General features: G+C 42.8%; 1 protein-coding gene across 1 annotated transcript in view; it reads left to right on the forward strand.

The window, feature by feature from the left end:
- Nucleotides 1-16,061, forward strand: part of MRPS6 (mitochondrial ribosomal protein S6) — a 69,076-nt gene extending 53,015 nt beyond the window's left edge. The window contains exon 3 of the mRNA XM_024102751.2: nt 15,481-16,061. Coding sequence (XP_023958519.1) covers nt 15,481-15,661 — 181 coding nt within the window. The 3' untranslated portion in view covers nt 15,662-16,061. The remainder of the gene's footprint in view (nt 1-15,480) is intronic.
- Nucleotides 16,062-16,487: the final 426 nt, after the last annotated feature.

The raw sequence follows: 16,487 nt of genomic DNA on the forward strand, positions 1-16,487 counted from the left end.
GGAAGTATAATAATGACTTGATTATTTTGGGGATGATTTTTGCAGAATGGGTTTATGTGATATACTGCATTATTATATTGAATATAAACTCTTTTCCTGGATGCAGTGAGAATGTAATGAAGATTTTCATCCTTTTGATTGCTTAACCGTGTGCGTTGCTGCTGTTAAACTCTTCAAGACTACCTCTGATATGCTGCCTCTCTGCAAGGATTGAGAAATGTTGCTAGGCAACGAGTATTACATAGTGGCTGCATACAATACTCAAAATAACAATTAGATGCATTTTTCTTAATATTTTTAACATAAATATGTGAAATTTGATGGCCAGCCAATATGCAAACTAGCCTTTGGATAGGTTGGGTACATGCAAAGGGAAAATCGCGTACACTTTGAAAGATGTATGTTTAAGCTGCATAGCCTGTCTCAACTTCTCTCCTCACGTTTGACTCACAAATTCAGTCCCACTTGAGAAGACCTTTTTATTCTGCTGTGTAAAGTCAGAGAGGTGATCTCTGCTAGTTTGAGGGGGAGAAGCAAAACCAACAAACAATTCCCCCTCTCCCCTGCTCAAACAAAACCTTGAAACCTCCATGACATGCATATTGCTAACCAAAGCAACAGCACTGTATGACCATCACCTTCCTCCTCCCTTCCTTCTTGGTGTTTGTAATTATCATGCACTGGTGCATTGCTTAATCCTGCAAGCCATTAGTCCAGTGTTTAGTCTCGTTGTCTAAACATGAAAGTAACTGTTCACCGGATCTAACAAATAAATTGTGGCCTCTTCAGCTCTGGGGCTGCATTTTCTGTCACTTGCCATGCATGTTTCTGGTGCTATATACAATTGCACACAAACAACTACATTAAAAGAACATTAAAATTGCAAAGTCAAGCACTCAGAAGTAAGGAAATGACAGAATTAAGTTTGCCTGTGCAACCTTAATTTGTCTCCTGCCTCATTCAGTGCACAGGATGGACAGCACACTGAATGAGCAACTATTCAGTGTTTCAAGTTTTATTCCCATTGTTCAATATATGGCTGCAGATCTTATTTACTGCACACTGTTCAAACCATTCTCTGAATGCAGAATTACTAATTTCCATGTGGGTTTTCCTATGGCACTCAACACTGTAGTATTTGAATGTTTCACAGATGAGTGACGATAAATGAATATCTAACAGGATGCTGTGGGTGATGTTATCCCCATTTTACAAATGGGGAACTGAAGCACAGATAGACTAAGGTCAAAAGTATCTACTAATTTTGGGTGTCCAATTTGAGATGCCTAGGACCTGACTTGTCAGGGTATTTGCATTATATATTCAAGCGCAGCTCCCATTGACCTCAGTTGCAGCTGTGAGTGCTCAGCACTTCTGCAAATCAGACCCCAGTCAAGTCAGGCTTCCAGAAAATGAGGAACACACAATTAGGGACCACCTGTGAAAAAGTTTGGTTCAAGTGACAAGCCCAGCATGACATAGAATTCTGTGGCAGAGGTAGGGATAGAATCCAATTCTCCCGGGCACTGTTCAGTTGTCTTAACCATGAGATTTCCCGTTCTCTTCCTGCAGTCCTCTGCCTCATTCATTACACAGCTTTCAACTTCTGCAACAAATGAGTCAGGGGTCCTAATAAACAGCAGCCTCCTCTACTGCACAACCCAGATTCATCCCTAGAGCAGGTCCATTCTGTGCACTGAATGAGGCGGGGGTCCTGTGGGAAAATATGTGATCATGTAATTAAAGACTATCATAATGCATAGGCATATAAGCACAAGGAGGGACAAATTAAGGATGCACAGCAACCATAGAAGTTATCTACATGATGAGATAGTATGCTGCAGGCCAGGATGTGAACCTGCGGTGCACTAATGTGCCACGTTCTAGCTGTCCACATGGGCCTTGCTACCATGCACTATAAGTTCCATAGTGCGTTTTGCTCCTTATCCCAGTCTGGCCCCTTCCTGGTTGCTTGTCCCAGTTTCCTTGCTCAGTTATGCCTCCTCATCCAAGCTGTTTGCTAGATCTGTCTTCCCCCCTCTCCTTTGCTCCTGTTGGCCCCCCTCACTGGTTCCTAGCCCCAGTCTCCTTGTCTAACCAACTCTGTCTCCCCCCCGCCTCTCCACGAGCCAACCTGCTCATCCTTCTCACTTGCATTACCAGCTCCCAGGGCCAGTCTCCCTTTCCCCACCCAGCTCCAAGTCCCAGTCTCCTTGCCTAGCTAGTCCCAGTCTCAGTTTCTCCCTGTCTCGCCCATCCTCTAGTCCCAGTCTTCTTGTCCCAATCTACTCTTTTTCCTCTTCCCCGTCTGGCTTTTGTCTCCTCTGCATTAGAGTCAGACTGTTTACTTCTCCATGCTGCTTGGATGCCAGCAGTGCGGATATTGAGCACGCAGGGAGAGACAGGCTCCCTGCTCTCAACTCGAGTATCCAGCTCTTGGCCCATGTGGTCCTGAACTGGAGCATGCTCAGTGGGGCTGGTGCATGTGCAGTCCAGTGACATGCAGGAGCTGTGAGAGGCTCAAGCATGCTCAGTGAGGATGGAATCATCAGAGATTTTAGCTGTTGTAATCTAAGAAGTCTCTACTGAGTCAGTGCAAACTACAGTTTTTCAAACTTATAACTTGGCCATGTTTGGGTGGATTTTCATGGCAAAAGGCACATCCCTGCCAAATTCAAGTACCTGCTCCAAAGCGTGGGAGGCTAGAGCTGTTCAGAGAGAGGTTTCAAGAATTTTTAAACATGGACAAAACAATGTATTTTTTTCTTGGCCTTGTTAGAAGTGCTTGAACTGTTTTCGCTGAAATAAAATAAATAAAAAACACCAACACACATAACAACCCTCAACTTGAGGCAAACACCCAGCATGTAAAATTTCAACCCAAACGGTTTAAGTTTGGCAAAGCTGTGAGCAAGTTAAAACAGGGTCTGTACAGTGGGAAGTGTTGGGTAACCTTAATAACAGGCAGTGCTGTTCAAGCTGTGGCTATAATAATTGGGAGTGTGTCCCTGGAGGTCCCCATGCGCTGTGATTGCTCTTCTGTATCAGATAGAGCTGTGCTTCAGTACTCATTTGTGGTGGATTATTGATGTGCCATTGGATATTTTCTGTGTTTAAAACCTTAGGTAACTCAGGTAATTAAGACAACAAGGAGTCTGGTGGTACCTTAAAGACTAACAGATTTATTTGGGCATAAGCTTTCGTGGGTAAAAACCTCACTTCTTCAGATGCAACAGGTAATTAAGCAAATTCTAGGAATAGGAAATACAAGCCAGTTCTTTATTCACCTTTTAAAATCACTTTGTTCCCTCCCTACAACACTTGTAACGGTATTTATTTTATTTAAAATGGTACACACTGTGAAAAGCACAGTAGTTTATCAAAATATTACAGTGAGCTAAATCTGCATCCAGCAACCTGGCTTTAATTAAAAAATCTTAAATTAATCATCCCTTTAATAGGCAATTTTTGAATGCTGTTTAACTCTTCTTTCTCATTAACTTGGTTTTAAGTGTCACAGCACCATCTCCCATTCTGCCAAAGCTATTTATGAAAGAAACTAAAAGGCCACTATGAGTGGTGTAGGTGGTGGTATGTCTAATAAGAAGAGACAGATAGGACACAATTCTGAATCTTTCAAAGCCTTGCGTGGTGGTTTTATGTGACTCTTAGTAGAGCTAACTCCTCAACTGATTGCTTCCCTTTGTTTCCAGATGCTTTTGGGCTTGGGATGTATGCTGAATCCGCTAGCCTTGGGTAGGGTTACCATATTTCAGCAAGCAAAAAAGAGGACGGGAGGAGACCCACCCTAACCTCGCCCCTGCCCCTTCCACTCCCTCCCACTTCCCGCCCCCCGCTCCTTGTCCCCTGACTGCCCCCTCCTGGGACCCCTGCTCCTAACTGCCCTCCTGAACCCCACCCCCACCTAAGCCTCCCTGTTCCTTGTCCCCTGACTGCCCCCCTAGGATCCTACCCCCTACCTGTACCCTGACTGCCCAAAACCTTATCCACCCCCCCCCCCAGAAAGCTCCCCCTGAACTCCTGACCCCCCCGTCTCTTGACTGCCCTCCAGAACCTCCCTGCTCCTTCTCCGACCGCCTGGCCCCCTTACCATGCCGCTCGTCCCGGCACGCTGGGCAGGAGGAGCCGGGGAGGAGCTCCAGACTGCCGGAGGCGATCTGCGAATGCAGGGAGGGAGGGAGTGATCTCTGCTGCAGGGGAGAGGAGGAGGGGCTCTCTCTGGCTGTCGGAGCCCCATGTAAGTGGCACCATCCGGCCGGCTGCCCTGTTAGCCGCGCGTGCTCTGCATGGGGGGGAATTCTGGACATTTACAAATTCCCCCCGGACGTTATTTTTAGCTCAAAAAGCCGGACATGTCCGGGGGAATCCGGACGAATGGTAACCCTAGCCTTTGGCCTCCTGGCTGGTAAACAGTGTGAGAACTCCTACAGTAAAACATTCATAGTGTAGGCCACATTTTAACAGAGATTGTCCATGGGAGACAGTCTCCTCCCAGTGACCATCACATGAACCGCCTGCCTTCCACTTATAGAGGCATAAAGTCCCTGTGCCAGCTACGGGGATTGTTTACATGAAAAAGTAACATTAGGAAATTATATAATGGGTTTTCGATTGTCTTTAGTGAGATTGTTTTTTCTAGAAGGATAAAACAGTAATTATACTGTCTGCTTTAAGCTCCCCCTGCTACCCATTTTGTTTTTTTCAGTTGGAAATAAGGTAGAGAGTCAGCACTGGGTGACCTGCCACCTCTTAACAATCCCACCAAAAAGTGCTCTGTGGTCCACAGACCATAGTTGGAGCTGTGAAGGGTTGGATCACAGAAACCCCCTTGGGAGCTGCCACCCGATGTGCAAAGACTACCCCTGCTTCTGTTTTCCCTGCCAGCTCAGGACTCCAGCACCCTGTCTTGCTGAGCCAGACACTCCTGTTTGGCTCCACGCACAGATCCAGGGTCTGAATCTCCTGTCCCAAAGCTGCAAGTTTACCTGAAAACAGCTCGCAGTAGTGCGCTTGTCTTTAGCACTCAGATGCCCAACTCCCAATGGGGTCTAAACCCAGATAAATCTGTTTTACCCTGCATAAAGTTTATGCAGGGCAAACTCATAAATTGCTCGCCCTCTATAACACTGATAGAGAGATATGCACAGTTGTTTGCTCCCCCAGGTATTAATACATACTCTGAGTAAATTACTAAATAGAAAGTGATTTTATTAAATACAGACAGTATGATTTAAGTGGTTCAAAGTAGTAACAGACAGAACAAAGTAAGTCACAAGCAAAATAAAACAAAATGCGCAGATCTATGCCTAAACAAACTGAATACAGATACTTTCCTCACCAGTTCCAGAATGCTCCCTTCTACAGGCTAATCTCCTTTTAGCCTGGGTCCAGCAATCACTCACACCCCCTGTAGTTACTGTCCTTTGTTTCAGTCTCCTTCAAGTATCCTGGGGGGGGTGGAGAGGCTCCTTCTTTAGCCAGCTGAAGACAAAATGGAGGGGTCTCCCACAGGTTTAAGTAGACTCTCTCTTGTGGGTGGAGACCTCCCTCCTCTGCAAAGCCCAGCTCCAAGATGGAGTTTTGGAGTCACCTGGGCAAGTCACATGCCCCTGCATGACTCAGTCTTTGCATTGTCCACATGGCATCTTGCATGTCTCCAGGAAGACTTCTCATGTGGATTGGAGCATTCCAAGATGCATTGTTCCCTAAGTGTCTCCTGATCAGGTACTTAACCTGGCAAATTCCTTCCTAAAGAAGCTGACCAAATGCCTCACAAAGCTTACTTAGAAATCAGGCAAGCATACAGCCCATATTCTTAAGCTTGAGTAGAAAATGATATATACGTACAAATAGGATGAATAGATATAGTAGATCACAACCCTTACGGAGATATGTTACATGGCACAGGCAGCATAAAACATATTCCAGTTATGTCATACATACATTTATAAGCACCCCCTCCCCATAAAGCCTTATGGGGTACACTGTCACAGGAGCCATTTGTTTTACTGAATATTCTTTTTCTATCTAGTTAATTGCATTTTAAAATACAGGTAGAATCTTCATGTGCAATATATAATAAAGCTGGGTTTGACTGAGAAACATGGCACAAAATCATACAGTATAATATACATAGTAAGCCGCCACAGTACTTCGCCAGGTTAATGTAATGCCTTTGCTAAACGGAGATGAGTCAAACAGGAAAATGTTTATTCAGAGGTCAATTGTAGGGCAGTTGTTTGTTGTCTGGATCTGTAGTGCTACCATGTGTCCTGTGGCACCTTATAGACTAACAGACGTATTGGAGCATGAGCTTTCCTGGGTGAATGCCCGTTTTGTCGGATGCATGTGGCCTGACTCACTCTTGCTTGCATATTTATACCTGCCTCTGGAAATTTCCACTACATGCATCCGACGAAGTGGGTATTCACCCAGGAAAGCTCATGCTCCAATACGTCTGTTAGTCTATAAGGTGCCACAGGACTCTTAGTCTGGATCTGTAAAAGCAGCAAACATGGCTACCCCTCTGATACTAATGCTACCATGCCACTCTTCAGAGAATGCTGTTGCTATATGAGGGGCAAACGAGTATTTTAGGAATACCTGGGGGCAGTGGCAGATTTAGAGTTAGTGGAGCCCTGTGCGCAGCTTCATTTTTGGGGCCGCCCCTAGGGACGCAGCCAAGAAAAAGAACATTCTCTCATCTCCCTTCCATTTTTCATTCTTTTCTTCATCCTCCTATTTTATAAGTAATGGGAAGTAAACGAAAATAAAGTGAGGTACCTTGATTGGGGCGGGGGTGCAGGGCGTGGGCTCTGGGAGGAAGTTTGGGTGCTGGGTGCAGGCTCTGGGCTGGGGCAGGGGGGTGGCACTTACCTCGGGCGGCGCGGCTCCCAAAGCGACCAGCACACCTGCCTCCGGCAGCGGCTCCTAGGCGGAGGAGGGGGGACGGGACTAGGGAGTCTCCCTGCACCGCTGCTCGTAGGCGCCATCCCCGGCCAATGGGATCTGCGGAGTCGGCGCTCGGGGTGGGGGCAGCCCATGGAGACACCTCCCCCCCCCCCCCCCTGGGGATGCAGGGACATGCCGGCCACTTCTGGGAGCAAAGCGCCGCAAAGGGAGGGAGGCAGAGTGGGCAGGGAGCTGCCTTAGCCCTGCGTCTGGCATGTCTCTGTGCACCCCTTTGGGGGAGCAGGGCAGCGGGTCTCCATGTGCTGCCCCCCCCGCCAGGGGTGCGCAGAGACATACCAGCAGATTGCCACTTCCGGGAGTGGCGTGGGGCCACCGGCCATGCCATGCAGGCAGCCAGCCTGCCTGCCTGCCAGAGCCCTGCTGCACTGCCGGTTGGGACTCGGGGGCAGGTTGTCAGATACTTGTCCTGCATTCTGGGGGCCCCCCATTGTTGGGGGCCCTGTGCCACCGCCCGGTTTGTTTCGTGGTAAATCCAGTCCTGCCCAGGGGCATTCTCAAGTAATGGGAATTTTACAGCCAACTGATCTCTACTTATTTTAATGTTTTGATTTTTCAAAGCCCATAAGAGATTTTTAGACCCACAGTTACCCAATTTCCATTAATTTTAATGGCGTCTAAATCCCCTAGGCAGCTTTGAAGATCTCAGCCGAAGTGTAAAGTTCCCTAGATCTTAGTAAGCAAACTGTATTTACTGTGAAGGAGAATGTGTATGTTGATGGTGGGGGCAGCACTTTAACTGGTACAAATTCAGGGCTGTGTCTTCCTCTTAAATTTACCTCTGTGCAATCTGCTGTGTCCTTGACAAACAACTCTTGTGCAAACATTGTAGCAGTAATAGTTTTCCCAGGAACTTGGACGCTGTATACATTACACTGAAACATGATACCTGAGCCTTTAAATTTAATGGTGAGAAAATGGCTAGCAATTCATATTAGTGTATATTTTGAGAGCTAGGTGTATAAAATGTTCCCGGAACAGAAAAACAGCTCTTTTATAGCCTATTGTGGTGGGTGAAATATTGTTTACCTTTCCTAAATACCATTTCTTAAATTTAGGAATAGCTGTAGCTTGCTGTATTCCTTTTTGTTTTTAAGCACATAACTTGCTAATCACTTACAATATCTGACCTTTATGATATAGATATGTCATTGGGGGGCCAAAATAATACATAAGGTGGAATCCTGGCTTCATTGACGACCATGGGACTTCTGCATTGACTTCCATAGGACCAAAATTTCACCTTTAATACCTGGAATTTCTGGTGCTGTGTGTTTTCCCCCTAATGTTTGGGGGTGGAGGGAGAGATTAGGCAAATTATGGCTTTTTAAAAAAGAAATTAAAATTTGCTTGTCCAAGGATAAACATCAGCTCTGAGCTGCTAGGAGCATGTGAGCTCTTAGTATGCTTTAAACAATACAAAACCTATAAATTTTTGTGTGCGTGTTGGGGTAAATTTAGGAAAAAATTTGACTAAATTATTACTGTATTGGTGTTTTAATGTAAAACTGGAGGATATTTAATATTAATACCTGTAGTATTGTTTATGCTAGCTCAGTTTAGGACTAGTAATAACGCTTTGCAAATATTAACATTTGCAAAACATTTTTAGAACCTTGGGTCTAATATACAGTATAACACCCCACAACACCTTGGAGCAGTTGGTAAGTAATAATTTCATCTTGTAGATGGATAAACTGAGGCACAGAGAGACTAAGTGACTTGCCTGAGGTCACAATGCATCAGAAGAACTGCTGGAAGAATATAAACCAGAGGGACCTTCCTCCAAACAATAGTCCTCACTCTCTGTGTATTGTCTTATCTGGCTTTTATGTGCATCTAATTTTTACATGAGCTATATTGACACTAATACATTAATTCAGTTTTTATTTAATGCAAAATTCTATTGTTCTGAACATGTGTGTTGGTGTTTGCTAGCTTGTAAAATAAATTAACGTAAACTGTTTTAATAGGGAGCGAATTAGTGTTTAAATCCAAATGATGTTAGGCTTGAGACTTTGTGGGTACCGCATAAAATGTTATAAAATGCACCTTGGAGCTCTCAAAGTAACTTTTTTTAAATAAAGTGCTGAAATTAGAGTGTCTAATGAAGTTATAGTACTGTATGTGGGTTACAGATTTTGCCAGCACTTGAGTGGAAGTATGTTGCCATTGTTTTTAAAATGTTGGATCTCTGCAATGTAACTTGTGGATCGTGCTGGATATGGTGGAACACTTTGTGGGTTTTCTTTAGCATGGTGGTTCCTTTATATAGCCTAAAGCAGGAGGGCTCTTTAAGTTCATGACATCTACAGATGAAGGCACTGGGTAAGGCAGGTTGATGTTTTGCTAGATTTTTAGTTCACTTTGGGGGATCTGTCACAATATAGTCTGCAAAGGAGCACTTTGAAATGAGGTTCACCTGCTATTCAGTAATGAATGATCTAATAACCTAGAGAGAGCTAGTACATGTTGATCTGAGCACAGGAATAGGAGTCAGGAATCCAAAGTTTTAAAATGCTGCCTCTGACCCTGTATCTCTCTGAGCCCTAGAGAAGGTCAGATTTGTTAGTAGAGATGTTTTTTATGAAACAGCACTGAACATTTTTTTAAATTCAGTTTATCTCTGTGTAACAGAAAGATTGGGTCCGATAAAAGATATTGCTTCGCCCACCTTGTCTGTTTATTTTTTCTATAATCTATTTGGAATTCAGTAACTTCCTTAGCTCTGTCCACACACACTCTAAAATTCATTTCATTTATTTGTGAGTTCCACAGCAAACTGTGCATAATTTTGGTTATTCATAATAAATACCATGTGCTATTTGCCAGCTTTTTTCACCTTGTTGTTGTTGTTTTCTTCCTTTTCAGGTTTAATTTTGAAAAGGCAGCAGCCCTCATTTATTTGCCCACATGCCACTCAATCTTTTTTTTGTTTTGATGTTTATTCCTACGTGTCTCATCAGCCTATTTGTTTTCTGACACAGCAAATTCAGATCTTGCTTTTCTTGCTATATTGGCGCTCAGATACCACAGTTATGGGTAGGGTATAAAAAATGGAATAGAACACCTGCTAGAACCCAGGACTAGAAGTCAGGGAACTTAGGTTGTATTTCTTGCTCTGCTGTTGATTCACTGTGTGATACTGGGAATATCATATGAGCTGCCATCTAGAAGGGAATTTCAGCTTGAATAGCTCACCTGAGCTTTGGGGAGCTCCTTTATAGTGGATCTGCTCCGACAGCTCCATAGCTGTTACTCCAGCCTCCTGGAGTAGTTTGACTAGCCTCTCTACCCCCTAGCATCCCCTCCTCTGTGGAGGAAGGATTACAAGATACACACAGCAGTGGGTGGCTCTGTCCCCTCCTCGGGGGATAGGATTTGCTCCTTTCATGTTTCTGTACCTCAGTTTCCCAATGTGTAAAATGGGGATAATTCCTCAGAGGGGTGTTTTTAACAATTTTAATGTTCGTAAAGTGGCTCGGATATTAGAAGCATTATTGTGCAAGTGCCAGGTAGTGTGTTATTGAGTCTTTCCGCTTCTTAGTACTATGTATTTTGAGGCTCGGTGCTGTTCTTGTACAACTTATTTTTAAATAGGCAGCTTGTTACAGAACAGTATTTCCATTTGAGCAAGAGGGGTTGAATCCTTATTCACAAACTCATACCATCTGGATGTAATTTTATTTCTTTTGATTTATAAGAGTAAAAATAATGAGTGTCCATCAGAATTCTCTGGGAGCCTTTTAAAGTTTAAAATCCAGAGTGACAAAAAACAAACCTATAATGTGACCACAGGCCTCAATGGGGTGCTAATGCAAACGTCTAACAATGGTATTTCAAATGTCAAAATTAACTATTTCACTTAGGTTAGTTTTGGCAGAAACATCTAGTAACTCCCATTATAACGTCACCCCTCTTGTCCTCCAGTCTGAATCCTGCTGGACACTCCCATCCTACCTGTAGATTAGAGCCTGCACTCTCTCTGACCCCCTCAACCTCTCCATTACAGAAACTTACTTAGGGCATCTCTTCACTAGCAACGTTAAAGTGCAGCCACGGCAGTGCTTTAACATGGCTGTGTAGTCGCGGCACTAGCGCTGTAAAAAACCCATCTCCGTGAGGGGAGTAGCTACTAGCACTGAGGCTTGTCTACACTGGCACTTTACAGCGCTGAAACTTGCTGCACTTAGGGGAGTGTCTTTTCACACCCCTGAGCGAGAAAGTTGCAGCGCTGTAAAGTGCCAGTGTAGACAAGCCCCTAGATTTAAAGCTCCTAAAGAAAAGAGAAGTCCTAAAGCATGAGGGCTAATCATATCTAACATTCTCTCCTTTGCAGGAGGTGGAAACTTCTTTGGGTAGCTAACCAGATTGCCAACCACTCATCCTCTTTCAATTCTTTCCTTTCTCTCGGCTCTGTCACAGTACATGTAGGCTGAGAGCCATGTCCCAAGGGGATTTAAAAGCAAGCTTTGATCAAGGAGCTTCTCATGTGTCTTCTAAGTCAAAGTACACATTTAAAAACAGAGATGTGGGTAATTTTGTGGCTAAAGGTTGAAATAATTCTTGGCCTGGATATATAAGAAATTTAATTTGGCTATTTTAAGATGCAAAGGGAGCCCCCCTTCCTTTGATAGCACTGACATTTCAGCAGATAAAGGTTCTGCTGTCCTGTATTTAAATTACCCTTCTATTTACCGTAGAACAGGGTTACAAAAATAACTGTGGTCTCACAGTGAATTAGAGTGGAATTTTCCTGTATTTCTCCCCGATGACTTTGCTAACTCCTAGAGAGTTGAAACTCCATTTTCCAGCTGTGCTTGCAAAAAGAGACTCTCTTTATCTCCTATATTCCTTTTTATCCTCTTCTCAGCCTTGCTGGGGTTTTATTTTGGTCACCTGACAAACAGTAGCTGCAATATTTGTGTGTCTGTTCACAGCTGACTGTTTTAAACTAAGAAAAATGTTAGCCTGCTGTGTGCAGTATTGAACTGTAGGTTTAAATACCTGTATCTAGATATATATCCCTGACTAAATACATTTGTCTTTATGGGCTGGGTTCCAGATCAGCTCATGAATCACAGCAGGGTTTTTGTGTTGTTTTGTTTTTTGTTTAAGCACAATTAAATTAATGGAAACAAAAGGCAAAAAGACTTGTTATCACCCCACCCCCTCCTGTTTATAGATCAGAGCAATTACTGCTTTATTACACTGACGGAAGGATGGTTAGTATGGTTTATAAATTGCATTCTCCCAACTGCTGCATTTTTGTATCTTCAGATAAAATATCTACTCTGTGAAAAAGACACACAGATGTGCTGGAGTAGCTCATCCTTCCCATCCCCCACTTCTCCTTCATTTATCAACAGTGCGTCAGTGGAAATTTCCACTGTCTGTTTATGTGTGAGAGACCACAAAGTAGTAAACCTGCCTTTGGGAGAAAAGCTATTGCAGTTTTAGGAGCACAGTAAAAAGCAGCACACAACTTGCATTTAGAAATGGAATGAAATTCTGTAAAAACAAAGCCAAAATAGTATGGAAAGGGTGGGGGGGCAGTTCATGAATGAATGTTGTTGCTAAAGAGCATGCAGACTTTGATGTAGTACGGTCTATTAGAATTTGCTTGGAATTTCCTTTCCTTTTTGGTTGTAACTATGCAAGGATTTCAGGGTCCTGCATCTTTGCTGTGGTAGTCAATATTTTAACTGAAAACAGGATTTTTCCTTCCTTGGCCATGCACATCATTTGGGAAATGTTAGATTTGTAATTTATTCCACTATTGTTAGACTTTACCCATTTTTTTTAATAATGTCTAAAATATGTGACTTCTCTTACTTACTTACTGGAGATAAGAAAGTATTCAGGCATTTCAGGTTTTCCAAATGTCTTGGGCCCAATCCGGCTCCCCATTGAAGTCCCTGAGACTTTGCAATTAGGCCTCATTATAGCATTCATGAGAGGAGTTTCTTCACATAACTAGTCCTATTGAATTCATGGGGTGTAAATTGTCATAGTTTCCCCCCGACTTCAATGGAGCAATGACAGTTTACATCTGCTGAGGATCTGCCCCAAGGGGACTAGTTGCTTCAGTACAGATTACAGGACAGGTCCCTTAATTAGTATCATTGCAGATTTTGCCATCCAAGCCTAATACAGGGAAATTCAGTACTTTAATTTGGTTTTCCAAATTGCAGCACTTCTGCTACAAAAGGTTACTAGTGTCCATTGCTGCACATTCATTTAGGGGCTGGGAATGCTCAGTTAAGGAAATCCTCTTTTTTTATTGTTTTCTCCTTGCGTGTAGCATTCACCTCTGTGGAGCAGACCAGCATAAGACCTTTGCACCACTTATGTCCCTCCTTTACCCGTAAGTGGCATATAGGATATGTCTACACTGCAGCGGGGAGCGAGCATCCCAGCTCACGTAGACAGACTTGTGTTAGCTCTGCTCGAGCTAGCATGCTAGGCATAGCGGTGTGGATGATGCAACACGCAGCCACTTGTCCAAGGCTGCCTGACCCCCAGGTCCTAGCTCAGGTGGCTACCCCAAACCACTTACCTGCACTGCAACCTCCAAACCGCTATTTTTAGCGCACTAGCTTGAGTAGAGCTAACGCGCCTCTGTCTACCTGGGGTGGGAGGCTTACTCCCAGCTGCCATGTAGGCAGACCCAGAGGCTTTGTGCTGCCCCTCCATAGTGGGGGAATTTTGTTCTCTCTCTCTCTGTGTGCGTGTGTGTGTAAGTAATACCTGTTGATGCTTCATATTGCAGGTATTTAGATTGCAGGTATTTAGATTGGAGGAGTTTATTTTCCTCATATGCCATAATATGGAAAACATAATGAACTTTTTGTTGTTGACACATTCTCTGCACTCTGTATTCTGATGTATATGTAGGCCCAGTTTCTCATCTTGGGTGCCTGACACTTGTTGCATAGCTCAACACTTTTGTGAGTGTGCTATGATGCATTGTATGCAACTGTACAGAAGTTTAAAAACAAAAATCTAAGTGGGAATTATTGTGCTATCTACTGTATCTTTAATGAATGCTGCAGTTGGAAACTGGCTACTCACTAATCGTCTAATCTTTAATAGGACTTCTGAGAGACAGCTGAGACTTCCTTTGTACTGTACTGTAGTTAAAGCCTTACCAAAAAACAAACTGATGGATTAAAAGGCCCCATAACTACAATTTTATTTACAATGCCAAATTGCCATCTATTTTTTAACTTTTGACTTGAGTATGATGGCTGCAGTAAGATCACTCAAAATATGCAAGAGCCATGGGCCTCGCGCTCTGAAGAAATTTGGGACATTTGAGGTTATGGGAATTGTATGAGGATTTATTTTCAAACACACAAACATAATATCCAGTTGAGTCTCTTTTCTCCAAAGCGGGACTAGCATATGTTTGTGAAGAGCAATAGACTTTACCACTCGCTCTATCCCACTGGAGTTTTAAAAGATTCCTTCCAAATTAAAAATCAACTGATGGAACAAGATCCAAGACGTGAGTTACTTGACATAATGAATGACTGCAGAAGTGACATAGGGGACCTGAAATAGAAATGGAGAGTGGGATTCTCCTTGCAGTAGGTAAGCTCCAGTCCATCTGTCACAGATAAATAGATGGCTGACAAGAAATGCTTGCCTGATGCTGAAAATATCAGACATATTGTGCATGTGTGAAAATAAGACCTCTGCAATTCTGCCAGGGCCAGCAAGACCTACATTACAGTATGCAGAGCTGCTGAATGAGTGCCAGTTGTGCAAGTTAGGGCTGCCTGTGCACAATTTCAACATGCATCCTCAGTTTTCAGAAGTTCAAACATGTCACTAATGAATACATGCTCATTTGGGCTAGCTCCAGCTCTCTCTCTCTCTCTCTCTCTTCCCCCATTTCCCCCCCCCACACACACACACACACATTTCCTGCTGCTATTTTAAACGTCCACTCAGTTATAAAGTAGTATTGGGATGGACGAAATATTGCCCATACGATATATAAACTTTAGATGTTTGACACTGGTATCTGTTTGTGAGTCCATTCTCCACATGGCAAGGATCTCTGAGGAAAAATGCATTGAATTCAAGGAGGGAAAGTATACATTTTGTTTAACTGAAATAAATATGTGACTTCTAAAAGGTGTGAAAAGTACTAAGTGTGTAAATGTATGGAGTAAGTAGAGGCAGACTCCTGATTCCAGTATGAGTTCACAGACAAGAAATGGTGCCCTATGAATAGGAAAGATGCTCACTTATATTGTTTTCGGTTGTGTAGCACTGTATAAATTCTTACCTGTGTTTTAAATCCATAATGTTACTGAGCTTTGTTTTAAAAACAGTTCAAAAAACAAAATATAAGGTATTCCTTGTAGATAATTGGGAGTTCGATTTTACAATTTCAACAGAATGATGGTATGAATAAAAGCTTTTACAGTGCATATATCTTATTTTATTGAGTGTGTGTGTGTTTGTTTTCCATTACAGGTATTTTTTGGTAGACTTTGATGGCCCACCCGCGATTATTTCAACGATGATGGACCATTTAGGACGTGATGTTGATGTAATTAGACCTACTTTTTTAAAGCATCCAGTATCAAAGACAGAAGAATGCAGTGGCATAATCCCAGTCAACTATGAAGATAAATTATATACCAAGAAAAAATGAGTATCCAAAAGATCGTATCTGAAACTTTTTATTTTAGCCCAGCTTTTGGATACAATTGTGGTCATAATTTTTGTGTATGTACAGAGTAATCTATTGTAGTCATATGGCATCTGGAGTTAATGTAACCTTTAGCTTTCTTTTTTGTTGTAAATTAAATAGTTAATTTGTATGCTCATGTTAATAGTTGATGACTAGTCTGAAAATTGATTTGCTTTCCTTGGAAAGCATTACATCTGATGAAGTTCTGTCTACCCATCAGGAGACTAAAAATAGCATTTTTTTTCAGTAAGATTACTTCAGACTTTGTACCTGTACACAGTAGATTAAGAAAGCTCTGCTTGACAATGTATACTGTATAGCAGTATGATTTTTTTTTTTGAGCAAGTTAATAAAGGTGATTTGAAATAAGCTTTGTTTATTGTTGAAGACTATAAACGGTGCAGGGAAATGTTACACATATACCTTGCCATAAGGCATTCTAACCTACTGTTCTGAATATAATCACAGAGGGTTGGTCTAAGTACAGATAAACACTCTCTATGGGAGAGGTTAGATACTTCCAGATGGCGGTTCCGAGACTGACAGGACTAGTGTGAGCAGAAAAATGCAAGTTATTGTCCTTTGTTTTACTGTGAGCTGAAGCCACCTGACACTTTACATTTAGAAACATTTCAAAAAAATGGACTCATTTTTTGGTTTTTCCCTATTCCTGTTCGGATGGAGAAAACAAGGGGAGACATGGTAGGTATTACCACTAGAGTATTACCTGCTGGGGGTCCTCTATGGCTGTTAGATCTCTGAGAAAATCCCCATTTCTCCCTCCCCC

Source organism: Chrysemys picta, chromosome 1 (genome assembly GCF_011386835.1).
Source record: "Chrysemys picta bellii isolate R12L10 chromosome 1, ASM1138683v2, whole genome shotgun sequence".
NCBI classification, from domain to species: domain Eukaryota; kingdom Metazoa; phylum Chordata; order Testudines; family Emydidae; genus Chrysemys; species Chrysemys picta.